Here is a 19,337-nt window from a genome sequence, read left to right as displayed (position 1 = left end):
TCTCGAATGCTACGACTGTATCACGAACTATCCCAACCTTTTCCTACGGACCACGCCAAGGCCCCAAGTGTCATACAACACGGGGAGACCCTTCCTGCGAGAGACATAAATCTCCGCCGTCCGAAGTGGCACGCACCACCGGGCATCCTCGACCCAAGTGTCACACGGCACGGGACTCTTCGCCTCAAGTGTCACGCGGCACGAGGAATCCCTAAACGCTCAGGCGGCACAAACTGCGAGCATCTCGTTCCCGAATACCTGTACCATGCGAAGCATTGTAAGGCCATAAAATGGTCACTGCGGTAACCCCGCTGCGTCGAGGTCGTTCTCGAAATCGTTAGGGAGCCGTCGAGTCACGATCGTCCGCGTTTGGACCCATGCATTATCGAGTACACTGTCTCATGTACTATCCGCTCTACTGTTCGCCGTCATACGATTAGCGCCGTTAGCTTTAAGTTGCGACCATCCGCTCCGCGTTCATCTTGCGTCGCGTTCCGATTATTTCGCGCTCCGATCATCCGCTCCGCGTTCATCTCGCGTCCGCGACTTTAGGTTTAACTTGCGTTTTGTATTATATTAATTCACGTCGCCGATCGACGTACGTACTGTGATGAAGGACCTCGGTCCCTAATAAAGAGATCTGTTTAACCCGTATCTGCGTTGTTCATTCGTGGCTCAGAACAACCCTGGACAGCCGAGTGAGCTGGCACATTCTCCCTACGTTCGAATGTTACAAGGCTTCTTGAAATTTTGTTTCAGGTACTAAAGCCAAAGACATTGACATACGCAGAACAGTATTAGGTACATTAGTCAAACCAAGTTTGCGCCACTTTCGCAGAATAGCCTGCGATATATCGTACATATATGTATGACAAAAAATGTAGCTTTCTATACATAGACAAAATTGTAATTTATATGATAATATATAACTTCAAACAGTATCACCAACCTGACAATAGTGAAACCAGCAACCATGTATATGCGCATTAGGGAATAACTCATTTAGAGTTGTAACAGCAGCTGCTTCATAATCACTCATTATGAATCTTATATTATTTGGTAATTCGGGTATTAAAGTAAATATTTGTTTCCATATGGCAGTATACATCGCAGCCGTCCGTGTTTCGCACAGTACAAGTATAGTTGCAATACCCTGCAGAGAAGCAATTCTTTATGTTTGTGAAGGAGCATTGGATACAATTTAAGAAGTAAATCCAATATAAATTATGTTTTACATTATCCATGTAGCGTATATGGATGGTGTAGACCTGTCCCATGTGTGGCTTCTTGGGTAAAACCTAAAATTACAGACGACTATTATTATCTACTATTATTATTATTATCTATTATTATCATATATACACAGTAAGTTTACTTTGAAAAGTCTGATATTCTTGATATAAACATTTAAGTTAAATAGCTTCTGTAATATATAGAGTTTAAGTTAATTAAATTGTTAAACAAAAACATTATATCTAAGAGTTTTATGCTACTTACTGCAAATGTTCCATCAACGAATATTTCTTTTGAATTCTTTAATCCTTCTAGCAAGCCGTCAGTTGTAATTATAACAGCAAATTCGTCTTTTAATGACTTCACAACAGATATTTTTAGTTTTTCCAATGGTTGATAAGTTTTCATCTGATCATACAAAATTTCTAAGGATTGCGGAATTGTGGGTTTGAAATTAGCTCTCTGTCTGTGCAACGTTGTTCTTAATTTTGAAAATGAACAGTAAGCTGCAGCATCTGGATGTCTTTAAATAAATATTTGTATAACATTTCAGTGAATTTATATGTATGTGACACTGTCAACAATTAATTTCAGTGATTTCTTAATATGTTTTAAAAACCCCCACACACTCTAAAAATTTAACACAAACTAACTCCATATGGTTGTTCTTTCCTGTGTACATCTGCTATTCCAAATCAATTCTACAACATATTAAAAAATCTTTGAAATCTGTAAGAGTGTCACATATCGATAGATAGATAAATATTTGTTCAAAATATTTGGAGAAAATATAAAAAAAAGTTGATAAAAGAAACACATAAGAAAAGTAAGCATAAACATACTTTCTACAAACATCATCAAATATTTGTTTAAATGGGATCAATGTCTCCCGACTCAGCTTCATCATTTCCTCTATCATAAAATGCTGCGTAGCAATATATTCTTGCCCAGGGTGGTTATGGGGTTTTAATAGCGTAATAGTCCCATCGCTGAGAACCATCACAGCCCCACAACATCGTGTGGTGCGTCGTGTGTTGCAACGATAAATATTTTCACTGCGATGATCTTTATTGTACACGTAATCGTTGTGTACAAAGACAAAAGAACCTTTCACATTACCTGCGATTTTTTCCATCTATTAACAGTATGATTACTTTGAGAGAAACAAAATATTATCGGCAATACAATGAATTTTAAACAGCCATAATTCAACATATGTAAAAAAATTGGTAAAACATTGACGACACGGTAAAATTACGATTACACATTTTATAGAACGAATATGAAAATACGATCATTACCTAGAATATAATTGATTCTAACAATATTGTATTGTAATATTCGTTAGCTACGCGTTGCGTGCGTCAGATGAAATAACAAATGGTGGTCGCTGACTAAACAAATGATTCTGAAGAACATAAAAATGAAAATATGGTCGATGATATTATCGCTGACAAAGATAGAAACTTTCCGTAAAATTAGTTCTAACAAAGAATGTTGTTAAAAATTTGTTTGAATGCTGCACCGCTCGATACACAGCATACGACGACCGAACACAGCAGGTTGGATCCTGACATTTTACTATAACTCTTGAACCATCAGAGATATCGGGATGAAATTTGCACTAAAATTTATTAAAAAATGTTTCTTATCTACTGATAATTATTATTTATTCTTCATATTATGAATATTTCAAGACATACAAAGAATAGAAAGTTAAATTATCAATGCCTTTTACCGTTAGAACATTGTCATTGCAATAATCAGGATCTGACCGTGTGTTCCAATTAAAATAGTTCAGCTAGTAATTCTGCTTCGTACACCACATGTAAAAGAAAAATATAAAAAATCACAAAGTATTGTATTCATTACTCAGAAAAATGATTATATTTTATAGGCAAAAAATACTTATCTAAATTATCTTTTTCACACAGAATTATTCCGGAGCTGTGAAAGCAATTCTACATATTCGTGTAATTTTTCAGTCCTTCGCTCTTCGTTGTCACTATTTTAATTCGCAATCACATTAATTTCAAAAATTTAATAATCCACGAATTCCGTTGCATGTCTTATATTTACATTTAATTGATGTACTCTTCTTTCATAAACTTATATATTTTAACAGAACTGTTTAGAGTTGAGATTACTATATTCCCATTTTTTATTGTTATAGAAACTTATGTACGTATCTACATATTATAATTCTACAAATACATTTGAATTCTACCCAGCACTGCTTATTTAATCTTTCCTTTAATTATTACATACAAGCTTTCTTACTTTCTATATCTACTTACTTTCCTTTACTTATTTCATACATTGGCACGCACAAATTACGGAGCGTTTATGATAATTTAAAATACAAGAATTAAAACTCAACCGCAAGGTTTACTTCTCACATTATATTATGTAGTTAAAATGACAAGTAAAAGGGATTATATATCTATATCAAAGAAGGTACATCTGATTGGGGAAATTCAGTATACATTTACAGTTATCATTCTAAACGCTGCTGTGACATTACACGCTGACTAACTGGTTTAAAACAGATTGTATAAAGCACGATCATATATGTCGCGTATAAACTTCAATTATTAATGCTTTCTATCTAAGAATATGATGGTTTTCAAGATCACAAGTTACATATTACTCACCGTGAGAACATTTTCCTTGCAATAATCAGGATCTGACCGTGCGTTCCAATTAAAATAGATCAGCTAGTAGATCTGCTTCGTACACCACATGTAAAAGAAAAATGTAAAAAATCACAAAGTATCTTATCCATTACTCAGAAAAATGATTATATTTTATAGGCAAAAAATACTTATCTAAATTATCTTTTTCACACAGAATTATTCGGGAGCTGTGAAATCAATTCTATACATTCGTGTAATTTTTCAGTCCTTCGCTCTTCGTTGTCAATATTTTAATTCACATCACATTAATATTAAAAATCGAACAATCTACTCATTTTTCCGTGGCACGTGTTATATATACATATAATTAATGTACTCTTCCTGCACAAATTTACTATCGAAACCATATATCGAGTAAAAACATTATAACCTAAAATTTATTGCACACTCCAAAAACCATTCATTTCTACACTTCAAACATTAATTGGTACCGGTACATGCGACAGACCCATCACAAGAATTCCTAACAAACATTTGGCACTTCAGATCAAGCACAGATAACACGACATTATGACAACGTGGTTGCAATTCCACGTATGTCAAACTTACAAAGACCAAAGCTTACACCACATTCGAAATCCACGAACCAGATTGTTTACTTTATAAACAAGTATTTATAAATGAAAAAAAACAGAACTGTTAAGAGTCGAGTTTTCAATATTCCCATTTTTTATTGTTATAGAAACTTATGTACGTATCTACATATTATAATTCTACAAATACCCAGACAACCAGGGCTGCACCGGGCAGCAATGTCGCGTTTTGGATCCCTGCTGCCGCGAGGCTGCACGGAAAACGGTGGGGGATTTTGCCTCACCGTAAGAGGGCAACACAGTCGCGCCAATGTTTCGAATGCCGTACGCAGCGCCATACAGGCACGTACAGGCCTTGTACTAGGGAGCAGGGGGTCTCTCGCCCCGGTAAGGTGATACAGAGCTGGTCGCGCTGATGTGGATCTTCCACATTAAGATGTCGGTAAAGTAAATGTCTATTGTACAAATGTGTAGCAGCAGCAGCAGCAGTCTTTCTTTTTACTGACAAAAATTAATATTTTTATTTAAATTACATACTACATACTATCAGGTCGTTCGGAAAGTAATTTTGTTTATCGTGTAGGGATGGCAATGCTTCTGTTTGTCATTACTAGACTGCGGATCTTTCTGCAAAATAAAAAATGTCAGCGTCGATTACAGGAAATAGAAACTAAATTGAATTGAATTATTTCTTCAGCAAAGGAGAAAACGAAATGACTTTCCGAACGAGCTAATACATTAACATATTACAATAGGAGAGCTGCATAAAGTCTAAATAAAATCCATCTCATCATTTTCATACAAAGAAACATTTACCAGTTACTTTTAAGGTTCGGTAGGTGTAGAGGGTTGAAACGTCTTCGTGCAAAAAAAAATGTGTCGTAGAAGGGAAAAGAAACTTAATTTATAATTTTCGGCTCGAGCGCGTTTCCAGCTACCCGAGTGCATCGGGCTGCCCGGGAGTGTCTCGATCTCGTCGGGCGGGTTCGGAAAGAATCGGACAAGTTCGGGCGAGCGAGTTTTCGCGCTACTCGAGATTCAATTCTGCGTTCGCACCAGTTCGCACGAACTTGTCCGCTTCTGTCTGACGTCTGAACGCGCTCGACGAAGTCGAGCCACTCTCGGGCCACCAGGCCACCCGATGGTGTGTCACGGATAGTCTGCGGATCTTTCTGCAAAATAAAAATTTACTATATCGATTGCAAGAAATAGAAATCAAATTGAATTGAATTGTTTCTTCAGCAAAGGAGAAAACGAAATGACTTTCCGAACGAGCCAATACATTATAACATATTACAAGGAGAGCTGCATAAAGTCTAAATAAAATCAATCTCATCACTTTCATACAAAGAAACATTTACCAGTTACTTTTAAGGTTCGGTAGGTGTAGAGTGTTGAAATTTATAATTTTCGGCTCGAGCGCGTTTCAAGCTACCCGAGTGCATCGGGCTGCCAAGGGGTTTCGAGCTGCCCGGGAGTGTCTCGATCTCGTCGGGCGGGTTCGGAAAGAATCGGACAAGTTCGGGCGAGCGAGTTTTCGCGCTACTCGAGATTCAATTCTGCGTTCGCACCAGTTCGCACGAACTTGTCCGCTTCTGTCTGACGTCTGAACGCGCTCGACGAAGGCGAGCCACTCTCGGGCCACCGGGCCACCCGATGGTGTGTCACGGATAGACTGCGGATCTTTCTGCAAAATAAAAATTTACTATATCGATTGCAAGAAATAGAAATCAAATTGAATTGAATTGTTTCTTCAGCAAAGGAGAAAACAAAATGACTTTCCGAACGAGCTAATACATTAACATATTACAAGGAGAGCTGCATAAAGTCTAAATAAAATCAATCTCATCACTTTCATACAAAGAAACATTTATCAGTTACTTTTAAGGTTCGGTAGGTGTAGAGTGTTGAAATTTATAATTTTCGGCTCGAGCGCGTTTCAAGCTACCCGAGTGCATCGGGCTGCCAAGGGGTTTCGAGCTGCCCGGGAGTGTTTCGATCTCGTCGGGCGGGTTCGGAAAGAATCGGACAAGTTCGGGCGAGCGAGTTTTCGCGCTACTCGAGATTCAATTCTGCGTTCGCACGAACTTGTCCGCTTAGACTGCGGATCTTTATGCAAAATAAAAAATGTCAGCGTCGATTACAGGAAATAGAAACTAAATTGAATGTCATCTCTTCCCTGAATGATTTTAATAGAGGAGAAATCATATATTGACATCTTCAATTTAAAAAATTTTCCAACAACTATCAATTTCATCTACTCAAGTTTGCTATAAATGCATAAAGATCCGCAGTCTATTCGTGACATATCAAGCGGCCCGAGAGTGGCTCGACTTCGTCGAGTGATTTGAAAATTACAGTCAAAACGTGTTGGTCGAGGAAGTGTCGACTTCCAGCTCAATAGTAATGACCTGTCATAAATCTCTCTGTAGAGAACAGCCCCGGGAACGGCACTGAAAGAAATCGAGTCTACCGGGTTGGGTCTGCCTGGGTCTGCCTAGCCCGACCCCAGCCGCGCGCCCGTGGTCTGCCTAGCCCGACCCCAGCCGCGCGCCCGTAGTCTCAATGTGTTGACTTCGATGGCGCACGCTGCGTAGTATGTGTGACCGCTGTAATAAGTATTTCAATACAGCCGAAAATGCGTGTGAAACGAGTCCTGCCTCCTCCACTCTGATCCAATCGTCCGCGCATTCGCACCTAGACACGTCACCGTAATCCTGCCTGGGAACCTTCTTCTCAGGCTTACACCAAGTACAATGTCACCAGTTCGAATCCATGCGTGTTGGCGTCTTGCCGCCATCCCCTACAATTGCGTAGTATGTAGTGGGCGGTAACGGTATCGTATCCTAACCCACTGCTGTTCCGCTGTCGCTCGTACTTACGAGGCAGTGTATTGAATCACTTGTTGGACATAGACAAATCTAAAATGTTTTTTCACTACGTGAATGAAATATGTAATTTCAGGACCGACGCTGTCGATCCTTACGTCAGAAAATGTCTGTTCCAGGGTTGTTACCTTTCACTTAAAAAGGCATCGTTGGTCAAGACTGGTTGCTAATATTATTCTCGAGGTGTAAATGGAGTTATTTAGTCGTATACAGCGTCCGTTGCCAGCTCCTTGTGACTCCAATTTTTATATTTCCATTTCTTTTGAAGGGCTCATTTTACAGTGGAAACTCCAAGGAATATAAACATATTTTGTTCAAAATTTAAATCACTGACGCACAGTGGTCTGGATTGGAAAATCGTGTGCCATTTTGTTATAACTTTTGAACCAGTAGAGATACTGCAATGAAATTTTCACTAAAAATATTTAAAAAATAGTCATTTTTAACTATAGGTAATTAAATATTTTTTGCATTTGTTAAACAATAATTTTTTATAAATTTTCATTGATATTTTTGATTTAAAAAAAAATTTTTAGAATATAATCGTACATACTATTTTTTACTTTCTAAATATGTATTTTTTATATTTATGTTTCACACATGTGTAACGTTTTATGGAATACGTAAAATATAAATTTGAGAAGTCTTGTTGCAATCAACATACACAAAAAAAATTACCGTAAAGGTAAAAACGCATTACAAGCGTGTCAAAGATATTTTTTATAATAATTTATAATGATTAAAAAACGAAACGAGCCTACTACCTTATATCTTTAGTTTACTAGAGGTGAGCGAAATATCAGAACGAAACAGAATTGAAAAACTTCTATTATATTTTAATACTAAAGAATTACCTCGGATGCAATATTTAACACTAAAATCTTACATTTTTCGCTATGTGAAGTCATCTGATAATAATTTGTACCAACAATATACCTCGCAAACATCCTATTACCAACTTTAATGGCTTTAAACAATAATAATTTGAGCGGGCGGAGAGAGGCGGAATTAATTTTTTCATGATTATTTAGAAGGAAGGTGTACTAAAAATATTCCAATTAATTAGAAAGCTAAACTCGGCTAAACTTTAAAGATATACCATCTTAAATGGAAAGGACTTCACAAATTTTTCTTAGGGCATTGAGCATTACTATATAAATAGAGTATTTACGTTAATAAATAATAGAAAGATATGATTTTTATCACAAAAGTCTGCTCTTCAATATAAAAAAAAAGCGAGAGATAATATTAAATAGGAACGTCAGGGCACCGCATCACAGAGAAGCAATTTTTCTCGTGAAAAATCCTCCTCTTAAAATGTCCTATTTTCAATGTTTATTGCAACTATTATATTTATTAAATTGTACTATTTTCTTCATTTCCGAGGTCTGTGAACATTTGGGAAGCAATGTTTATAGATATCGATACGAGAAAGTTCGTTTTTGGGCAGAAAGGCACACGATTTTCCAATCCAGACCACTGTGTGACGGCTCATCGAAAAAGACGTAAAAAACGAATTAGTTTAAATTTTTCGACTCCATACAGTTGATGGTCGAGGTTAAAAAAATAATTTTGCAATAGCCCAATCCTTTCCTAATAAAACCACCAAAAAAAAAGTGTAGCTCAATCGGATTTCAACGGAAATATGATTTCATTTGTTTCGTTGACAAAAAATTCGATTTTTTATAAAATCCTGAGGTGGTAGACAAATTCTGAGACCAGATTTGAAATAAGCGTGCAAGAATCTACGGGAAATGATGTACAGCATGTTGCAAAAAAGTTTTATTGAAATTGTGCAGGTTTAACGAATTTTGTCAAGGTTAAAAAACGTTCGTACCATCATTTCCCTACTTTCCGCATATTCTGCAAAGTTAGAGCTTTAATTTAAAAAAAAATTCATCGTTCTATCTCTTTTCTATCGAAAGTTATTCGACTTTAACACAGAAACTTGCGGCGACCCGTGCAGCGACCCTTGCAGCGACCCAATAGCTGCACGGGTCGCTGCAAGGGTCGCCGCCTGGATCGCGACGGAATGACCAAAAAAGGTGTGTCACAGCTCTGACCGACCAGTCCTGAACCGCTAGAGGACTCATCAGTAAGGCGGGCCCTGCCCGAGACGCTGCGATATCGGAAGGTGGTTTAAGACTGTATATATAGAGATCGGTGACGGATCAGGTAGCAGCGAGAAAGGTCTTTCTTTGACTATCTGTCCATCTTGTGGCAAATGTAGGAAATTAGCTGCCACAAAAGAGAGCGAGTTATTATTGTCCGCTTCTGTCCGAACGCGCCCGACGAGGTCGACCACGTTCGGGCCACCCGCCCGATGTGTTCCGGATAGACAGCGGGTCTTTATGCAAAATAAAAAACGTCAGCGTTGATTACAAGAAATAGAAACTCAAAAGAATGTCATCCCTTTCCTTAATGATTTTAATAAAGGAGAAATCATATATTGACATTTTCAATTTCAAAAATTTTCCAACAACTATCAATTTCATCTACTCAATTTTGCTATAAATGCATACAGATCCCAAGTCTATCCGTTACACATCGGGCGGCTCGAGAGCGGCTCGACATCGGCGAGTGATTTGAGGAGTTGGTGACAGATGGATAGACCGTATGGCGATTAACTTCATCAATCGATTGAATCAATTCGATCAAATTTGTAGCCGGTCAAATCTGGAGTCGGTGAAATGTCGGCGAAAACCGTGTGCGCTGTCCGGCGCAATGTTCGTCGAAATGTCATAACATCTCCAAAAATTCAAGTCTTTTAGTCTCGAATCTAATGTCGTTAATGCTTCGTACAGAGCTGAACATTTCGCTTTGAAACTTTAATTCACTGTGTGAAATCAGGGACTTAATCTCGGTAAAATATATATACATACCGAACAATACCGGTAACGGTACTATGCCAAGTGGCTGAAATAACACCGAAACCGTTAATTTACTTTTTCGAGCAAAAGCTCCTGAAAAACGAAGTTTGGGCTTTTGTTGTGCCATGGCCGAACTGCAATGTGCCACCAGCCGTACCCTTAGGAGTTAATAGCCGTAATAACCATAAAGACATTAAAGACCAAATCGGTCTAACCAGATTCCTTGGGGTTACCGTGCACTCGCTACCCCCGCCATATAAAAGATTCTGTAGACTTTTTCAAATACAGTGATATCCAATATTAATACAGTATGATTGTTTAAACATGTTTAAACAACGGTTTTGGAAACAGCGGGACAAACGATTTTTTCGAATCCATATTTATTAAGCTTAAGATTTTTAAAACTAAGAAAATGAAAAAACACTATCCGATTACCCGAAATGTCATCGAAAACGGTCAACACATAAACCAGATATACATAGTAGGCATTGAAAGATGTAAAGAAAAGAATCTTTGAATTTTTCTGCTCACGATTGATCTAAATCACAGTTTCTTATAATTGTTTTAATTTTTAATTGTTTTCGAGTATCCATATTTCCATGCGAAATAGAACTACTGTTTCGGATTTTGTTCAAATTTGGATATGTTGCAGTCTTTAGTGAAATATGAGAAAACGTATCTCAAACAATTCCTTGAAGTCTTGAAAATTGTTGGTTTTACGGACGTGTAATATGAGGTGTCACAAGTTTTTCCTTAAATTATAACGGCCAAACTAACTGTTTACCCCGACACGAGCACTTCGTTTAAAATCAGGTATGAAGGGTTGGATCAGTCCGGTAGTGGAGGAAGTATAAGTGGGTGAATTAAAACCACTGGTTTAAACAGGGAAGCCGGGTTTCTGCGACTTCAAGATCACTTTTAATAATAATTTTAAACACGCGGTACAAATAACTGACAATTGAGATGTCGTTTCGGAGGAACGACTCACGGTTCTCGTTTCGGAGGAACAGAGATCTCTCTCAGTCATCAATCTCGACTGTTGCGGATCGGGGTCCTCGCATAATACGCGGGCATTCCCACCATACTCTCATACTGGGGAGCTCGTTAGAAATCGTTCAAATTGAACGCGAACGGTAAAGACAATAACACGGGACGAGACGGTAGCACAATGCTTTGAACGTATTTACAATCGTGTGTCAAACACTAACAAAACGATGAAAATTAGTTTTTGGTGCTCATATACAGGGTGCTCGACATAATAAAAAGAGACACCTAGCACATATTTTTAAATTTCTTATATTTAAAGGTGGAAAGTGTACACTCCGTTATGAATAAAACCACTAGAAACGGTCCTAATTCCGTCGAGTTTAGGCTTTTCTTAATCGGCAGAACGCCACGAATTGGCTCGTGTGACTTTCGTGAGGGCAGCACGGAAAATAATTATGTTCAGCATTCGCTCCTTAGCGGTTTCATGCCGAGCTACCTGGCTGGCCGGGGGATTGTCGGGCCGTGTTTATTGCACTACTATTGTGTTCTGGGCTCAGGGCTCAGGCCTCAGGGCTCGACCCTTGGGCGTCGGTCGTGTTCATTGTAGCCTCGAGTTAGCCGAAAGTATTCATGGATTTATTCATTTTCGAGAAAATAGAATAAAAATAAAATCACTAACCAGTGTTGGGCAAAAATTCAATCGACGATTGACGACTAAATTTATACTTCAATCGTTAATCGCGATTAACAATTAATATCCTCGTTTAGTCGTTAATTGTGGTTAACGAATAAATACCGATTGATCGTTATATTTGCGGATAAGATTAAATACTTATTAATCGTTAATTGCGGATAACGATTAAATTTCTACTTTAGTCGTTAATCGCGACTAACGATTATCAACCGTCAATCGGATGACCGATTAAATGCCCAACTCATCTGTCACCAACTCCTCAAATCACTCGCCGATGTCGAGCCGCTCTCGAGCCGCCCGATGTGTAACGGATAGACTTGGGATCTGTATGCATTTATAGCAAAATTGAGTAGATGAAATTGATAGTTGTTGGAAAATTTTTAAAATTGAAAATGTCAATATATGATTTCTCCTTTATTAAAATCATTAAGGAAAGGGATGACATTCTTTTGAGTTTCTATTTCTTGTAATCAACGCTGACGTTTTTTATTTTGCATAAAGACCCGCTGTCTATCCGTAACACATCGGGCGGGTGGCCCGAACGTGGTCGACCTCGTCGGGCGCGTTCGGACAGAAGCGGACAATAATAACTCGCTCTCTTTTGTGGCAGCTAATTTCCTACATTTGCCACAAGATGGACAGATAGTCAAAGAAAGACCTTTCTCGCTGCTACCTGATCCGTCACCGATCTCTATATATACAGTCTTAAACCACCTTCCGATATCGCAGCGTCTCGGGCAGGGCCCGCCTTACTGATGAGTCCTCTAGCGGTTCAGGACTGGTCGGTCAGAGCTGTGACACACCTTTTTTGGTCATTCCGTCGCGATCCAGGCGGCGACCCTTGCAGCGACCCGTGCAGCTATTGGGTCGCTGCAAGGGTCGCTGCACGGGTCGCCGCAAGTTTCTGTGTTTAAGTCGAATAACTTTCGATAGAAAAGAGATAGAACGATGAATTTTTTTTTAAATTAAAGCTCTAACTTTGCAGAATATGCGGAAAGTAGGGAAATGATGGTACGAACGTTTTTTAACCTTGACAAAATTCGTTAAACCTGCACAATTTCAATAAAACTTTTTTGCAACATGCTGTACATCATTTCCCGTAGATTCTTGCACGCTTATTTCAAATCTGGTCTCAGAATTTGTCTACCACCTCAGGATTTTATAAAAAATCGAATTTTTTGTCAACGAAACAAATGAAATCATATTTCCGTTGAAATCCGATTGAGCTACACTTTTTTTTTGGTGGTTTTATTAGGAAAGGATTGGGCTATTGCAAAATTATTTTTTTAACCTCGACCATCAACTGTATGGAGTCGAAAAATTTAAACTAATTCGTTTTTTACGTCTTTTTCGATGAGCCGTCACACAGTGGTCTGGATTGGAAAATCGTGTGCCTTTCTGCCCAAAAACGAACTTTCTCGTATCGATATCTATAAACATTGCTTCCCAAATGTTCACAGACCTCGGAAATGAAGAAAATAGTACAATTTAATAAATATAATAGTTGCAATAAACATTGAAAATAGGACATTTTAAGAGGAGGATTTTTCACGAGAAAAATTGCTTCTCTGTGATGCGGTGCCCTGACGTTCCTATTTAATATTATCTCTCGCTTTTTTTTTATATTGAAGAGCAGACTTTTGTGATAAAAATCATATCTTTCTATTATTTATTAACGTAAATACTCTATTTATATAATAATGCTCAATGCCGTAAGAAAAATTTGTGAAGTCCTTTCCATTTAAGATGGTATATCTTTAAAGTTTAGTCGAGTTTAGCTTTCTAATTAATTGGAATATTTTTAGTACACCTTCCTTCTAAATAATCATGAAAAAATTAATTCCGCCCCTCTCCGCCCGCTCAAATTATTATTGTTTAAAGCCATTAAAGTTGGTAATAGAATGTTTGCGAGGTATATTCTTGATACAAATTATTATCAGATGACTTCACATAGCGAAAAATGTAAGATTTTAGTGTTAAATACTGCATCCGAGGTAATTCTTTAGTATTAAAATATAATAGAAGTTTTTCAATTCTGTTTCGTTCTGATATTTCGCTCACCTCTAGTAAAATAAAGATATTATGTAGTAGGCTCGTTTCGTTTTTTAATCATTATAAATTATTATAAAAAATATCTTTGACACGCTTGTAATGCGTTTTTACCTTTACGTTAATTTTTTTTGTGTATGTTGATTGCAACAAGACATCTCAAATTTATATTTTACGTATTCCATAAAACGTTACACATGTGTGAAACATAAATATAAAAAATACATATTTAGAAAGTAAAAAATAGTATGTACGATTATATTCCAAAAATTTTTTTTTTAATCAAAAATATCAATGAAAATTTATAAAAAATTATTGTTTAACAAATGCAAAAAATATTTAATTACCTATAGTTAAAAATGACTATTTTTTAAATATTTTTAGTGAAAATTTCATTGCGGTATCTCTACTGGTTCAAAAGTTATAACAAAATGGCACACGATTTTCCAATCCAGACCACTGTGCGTCAGTGATTTAAAGGGCATAGCCGATTAAGATGTTCAAAACTGCCCTTAGAGGTTTTTCAATGGCTCTTGAACCATTCGAAAGCTGACCAATAAAAACCCATCTGAGTAAAATTTCAGTCCTCTAGCTTGCTCGTGAGGGTAGTTATAGGGTAAATTAGATTTCGCGCTTTTCTGCTCATTTTCCGCTCTCGGATGTTTTCTAAAATTCTAAAAAAAATGTGGCACGTGTCGGGTCTTAAGACGCATTTTATAGAATTTTTTCAGATTTTTTGGTTGCAAACTATGGTCGTGAAAAATGAAAAACACTCAAAACGTCGGAAAAATGAATATTTCTCAAAAATATGAAAACATGCTATTTTACTGTTTAGTGCCCTAATAAGCTACCATGAAAAGCAGTGTCCTCGATTTTTTTCAGATTTTTTGTTGTGGGAGATCATTGTCAAAAACAATAAAAACCAAACTGCTTCGACGTTTTTGCTGCTAGAAGGAAAGCTAGACTTGCAGGTTCTACCGTGGGGGTACATTAAGCTCTAATTAGTGTTACTACATTGAATTGGGCAATTTTTTAACCTCAGAAATGCGATTTGAGAGAGTAAACATATCGTCTCCTGTGGAATATATACCAAAATGTTCGAAGCGCTCACAACATCACAGGTTGGCGCAATGGTTAAGGCGTCGGATTACGGAGTGGATATGCTAGGGTTGAAATCCTGCCCACCACGAAGTTTTTTTTTCCATGCCTTATTTTTTATTTTCTCAATTTTTTATTATATGGTTTACATATATGATTTTAATAATATTTTTTCATGTTTTAAAAATATTTAAATAATATTTTTTAGTAAAATACATACAAAAATAATTTTGGAGTATTTAGTATTTCCGGCTGATGTGTCGTGATTTTACTTGGAATTTAATAATATTATGTTGTTGAATTAAATAATGAATAATTGTATTATTCAGTTGCATTTTCTAAAACACCTTAATATCATGTGCTGAAAACGGCTTTTTAAAAAATAGCTTCGCTTTCGACTGCCTCATAAACCGTTTGAACTATATGCACGTCAAATGTTTTATTGTGAGTGCTGTTGGCCACGGTTTACCTGAGATGTGCAAATGTTTGGAGCTATGGGATGATGATCGTCCGAAGGCTTCGATTTCAGTTTTCTGTGTGCTACCATAGAGTGAATTTCAGAAAGACATTTTACTTATTGTTAGACTTCTGAAGGATTTGAATTTAGAATGTCTAAAGTAATTTTGCAAACTATGGATAGCGATCCAAAATGTGTAAAATGTAAACGATTTATACGTAAAGTGCGAGGCCAAAAAAAAGTGATCAGGACAGAAGTTCAGGCTAGAGAATATTCGGATATTTTGAAAAAAGTGGTGCAAGTTGGTGATATTTTATGTAAAAGTTGCCGTGTTTTCGTATTTTTTTGTAAAGAAAGTGTACATCAGAGAGCTTTCCGATCTCGATCTTCTGCCTCCACGTCCGCGGATATCTCCAATTCGTTTCAACCCCCTTCGATTGAGGCATCTTCAGCCTCCACGTCCGCAGACATCGCCGATTCGTTTCAACCCCCTTCAATTGAGGCACCTTCAGCCTCCACATCCGCGGATATCGCTAATTCGTTCCAACCCCCCTCTGTTGAGGCGCTTTCAGCCTCCACGTCCATGGATTTATCAGATTTGTTTCCACCCGCCTCAGTTGAGGCACCTTCAGCCTCCACATCCGCAGACATCGCCGATTCGTTTCAACCCCCTTCAATTGAGGCACCTTCAGCCTCCACATCCGCGGACATCGCTAATTCGTTCCAACCCCCCTCTGTTGAGGCGCTTTCAGCCTCCACGTCCATGGATTTATGAGATTTGTTTCCACCCGCCTCAGTTGAGGCACCTTCAGCCTCCACATCCGCAGACATCGCCGATTCGTTTCAACCCCCTTCAATTGAGGCACCTTCAGCCTCCACATCCGCGGACATCGCTAATTCGTTCCAACCCCCCTCTGTTGAGGCACTTTCAGCCTCCACGTTCATGGACTTTTCAGATTTGTTTCAACCCCCCTCGATTGAGGCACCTTCAGCCTCCACGTCCATGGACATTTCGCATTCATTTCAACCCCCCTCGGTTCAAGCATTTTCAACTTCCTCGTTTATTAACGAATCGCATTCGTCATTAGTCGAAAGTACCTCTAGTACGCACTCAACGACAGGTGACCCTACATTTACAACTTTTAACCGTCCCGTTAGACCAGATCCTCAATATATTGAAATGCCATTTTCCAGAGTAGTTTCTACGCATGCCTATTGCTTTGTGTGTGGTTCGAAAACAAATATTTCCACGATTCTACCTGAAGCTAGAAAACAGGTGTTTATTTTTAGAAGATTATACATTCCCAAAGAAAATTGGTGCTGCCCCGAACATTTAATAAAAAAACGTTTCATTCAAGACGTAATTCCAACTCTAAGAATTTATTCAAACAGTAGTTTAGTTGACGCAGATGAACTTCGCGATTATTTTGAATATCTTTCAGTTACCAACGATTCCACTATTCATGATAAAGTTGGTGATTTTACATTATCTGAAGAGAGACTCAGAATATTCACGGGGTTCACATGGGAGAATCTCATCGAACTCCGTGAAATGATGACATCAATGAGAAGCTCTCAACAGCGTGATGTAACACAAGCAATAGTTGTATTTTTATTTAAATTGCGAACGGGTAATTCTAACAATCTTATAGCGGCAACGCTTGGGTTGGATCATGAACAGAAAGTATCTCAATATTATAGTTCCGTCATAAATAGTTTTGAAAAAGATATACTTCCGTTTCATTTTGGAGTCGCAGCTTTCACCCGTGAATATCTCATAGAGAATGAAACCTCTAATATTGCAAAACGGTTACATAAAATCGGCAACCACCTAGCGTTGATTTTCGATGGGACGTATATTCGCCATCAGAAAAGTACAAACAACGAGTATCAACGTAAGTCATATTCAGGACAAAAAAAGGTACCGTTGTGTAAACCCTTTACCATCTGTACAACAAATGGTTATATTGTTGACATGGCCGGTCCATTCTATGCCAACCAGAAGGATGCCGAGATCATGAGAATTCTTCTTCGAAATCCAAATGGATTTAAATCTCTCATGAAACGGGGAGACTTTTGTATAGTCGATAGAGGTTTTCGCGATGTTGTACCCGATTTAAAAGCTCTCGGTTTTAAAGTCCTCATGCCTGCTTTAAAAGGCAATCGTTCACAACTTTCGACTAAAGAGGCCAATTATTCTCGAAAAGTGACAAAAATTCGTTGGGTTGTAGAAGCAGATCACGGTATACTAGGTCAAAAGCATCAGCTTCTGCACAAAAATCTTGATAATAAAATCCTCCCAAAAATTGGCTCTTACTTCCGGATTGCGTGCTTTTTAAACAATAGATTTGGAAAACGGCTAAACTCTGATGTTACACTTTCAGAGGAAATAATAAGCAGGATATCGAGCCAAGATAAAGTAAAAAATACGTTAGCGATACAAGTTGAAGAAAATAATTGGAACCGTAAAAAATCTCAATTTCAAATAATATCCTCGGCAGATATTCAAGATTTTCCGGAAATGACGGAAGTAGATTTGAAAATTCTTTTCACGGGATCGTATCAATTTTCTCAAGCTATCTCATATTTAGCAGAAATAATGGATGAACAGAATAACATAAATATTTATTATTTTATTCAAGAACATAGTATTATTAAATTCTTAGTAAAATCGCGACATATTAACCGGAAAACATACAGATGTTACATCCATTATACACCCAATTCAATTGGATACTCAGGTATAAAACGCTATTGTTGCGAATGTGCCAACGGTAACCGTACTATTGGGTGTTGTTCACATATAGCAGCTATTATTTATTACTTATCTCATGCTCGATATCTCCATAGTATTGTACGACCAGCAGAAATACTTAGCACCATTTTTAATCAAAACGAAGTAACGCCAATTATTAACGAGAACAGTGATGAAGATTAAAAACCATCACGTATTTTCAGCATACTGCATCAACAAATACAACGGTAAGTATTTTTATACTAATCGTCATATATGTATACATTTAGAATACAAAATATAATTAATTCTATAATTACTATTATAGAATACATGAAAACGGAAGCTGGAGGCAACAACAATAGGGAGAAGGCTGACCATCATTTGTGCAGCATCCTGCCCACAATTGAAAAAGATAAGTCTATTTCTATCAAATTCCATACACATATTTATTGTTACTAGAAATAAGTAATTCTGTATTTATAGGACATGCAGAAACAAATGCTGCGGACTGACAATGATAACTCTGAAGACCCAGCTTCTACTTCTTCCTATTCCTACATTATCATCATTATTATTATAATTATTATAATAATAATAATAATTATTATTATTATTATTATTGTTATTATTATTTAGAATCGAGGAAATATACTAAATACTCCAAAATTATTTTTGTATGTATTTTACTAAAAAATGTTATTTAAATATTTTTAAAACATGAAAAAATACTGTTAAAATCATATATGTAAACCATATAATGAAAAATTGAGAAAATAAAAAATAAGGCATGGAAAAAAAAACTTTGTGGTGGGCAGGATTTGAACCCTAGCATATCCACTCCGTAATCCGACGCCTTAACCATTGCGCCAACCTGTGATGTTGTGAGCGCTTCGAACATTTTGGTATATATTCCACAGGAGACGATATGTTTACTCTCTCAAATCGCATTTCTGAGGTTAAAAAATTGCCCAATTCAATGTAGTAACACTAATTAGAGCTTAATGTACCCCCACGGTAGAACCTGCAAGTCTAGCTTTCCTTCTAGCAGCAAAAACGTCGAAGCAGTTTGGTTTTTATTGTTTTTGACAATGATCT

General features: G+C 37.2%; 1 protein-coding gene across 1 annotated transcript; it reads right to left on the bottom strand.

The window, feature by feature from the left end:
• Window positions 1–730: 730 nt before the first annotated feature.
• On the bottom strand, window positions 731–16,156 carry LOC143219845 (uncharacterized). Its single transcript, XM_076445655.1, has 6 exons — window positions 16,012–16,156; window positions 2,076–2,352; window positions 1,498–1,756; window positions 1,236–1,298; window positions 950–1,153; window positions 731–844 (listed from the first exon to the last, which is right to left on the bottom strand). The coding sequence occupies exons 1-6, from the start codon at window positions 16,154–16,156 to the stop codon at window positions 731–733; spliced, it is 1,062 nt and encodes a 353-aa protein (XP_076301770.1).
• Between the last annotated feature and the right edge of the window lie 3,181 nt (window positions 16,157–19,337).

The sequence above is a fragment of the Lasioglossum baleicum genome, unplaced genomic scaffold (genome assembly GCF_051020765.1).
Source record: "Lasioglossum baleicum unplaced genomic scaffold, iyLasBale1 scaffold0076, whole genome shotgun sequence".
Taxonomy (NCBI): domain Eukaryota; kingdom Metazoa; phylum Arthropoda; class Insecta; order Hymenoptera; family Halictidae; genus Lasioglossum; species Lasioglossum baleicum.
Note: the sequence above shows the minus strand (reverse complement) of the source record. Positions and strands in the feature narration are given on the sequence as shown.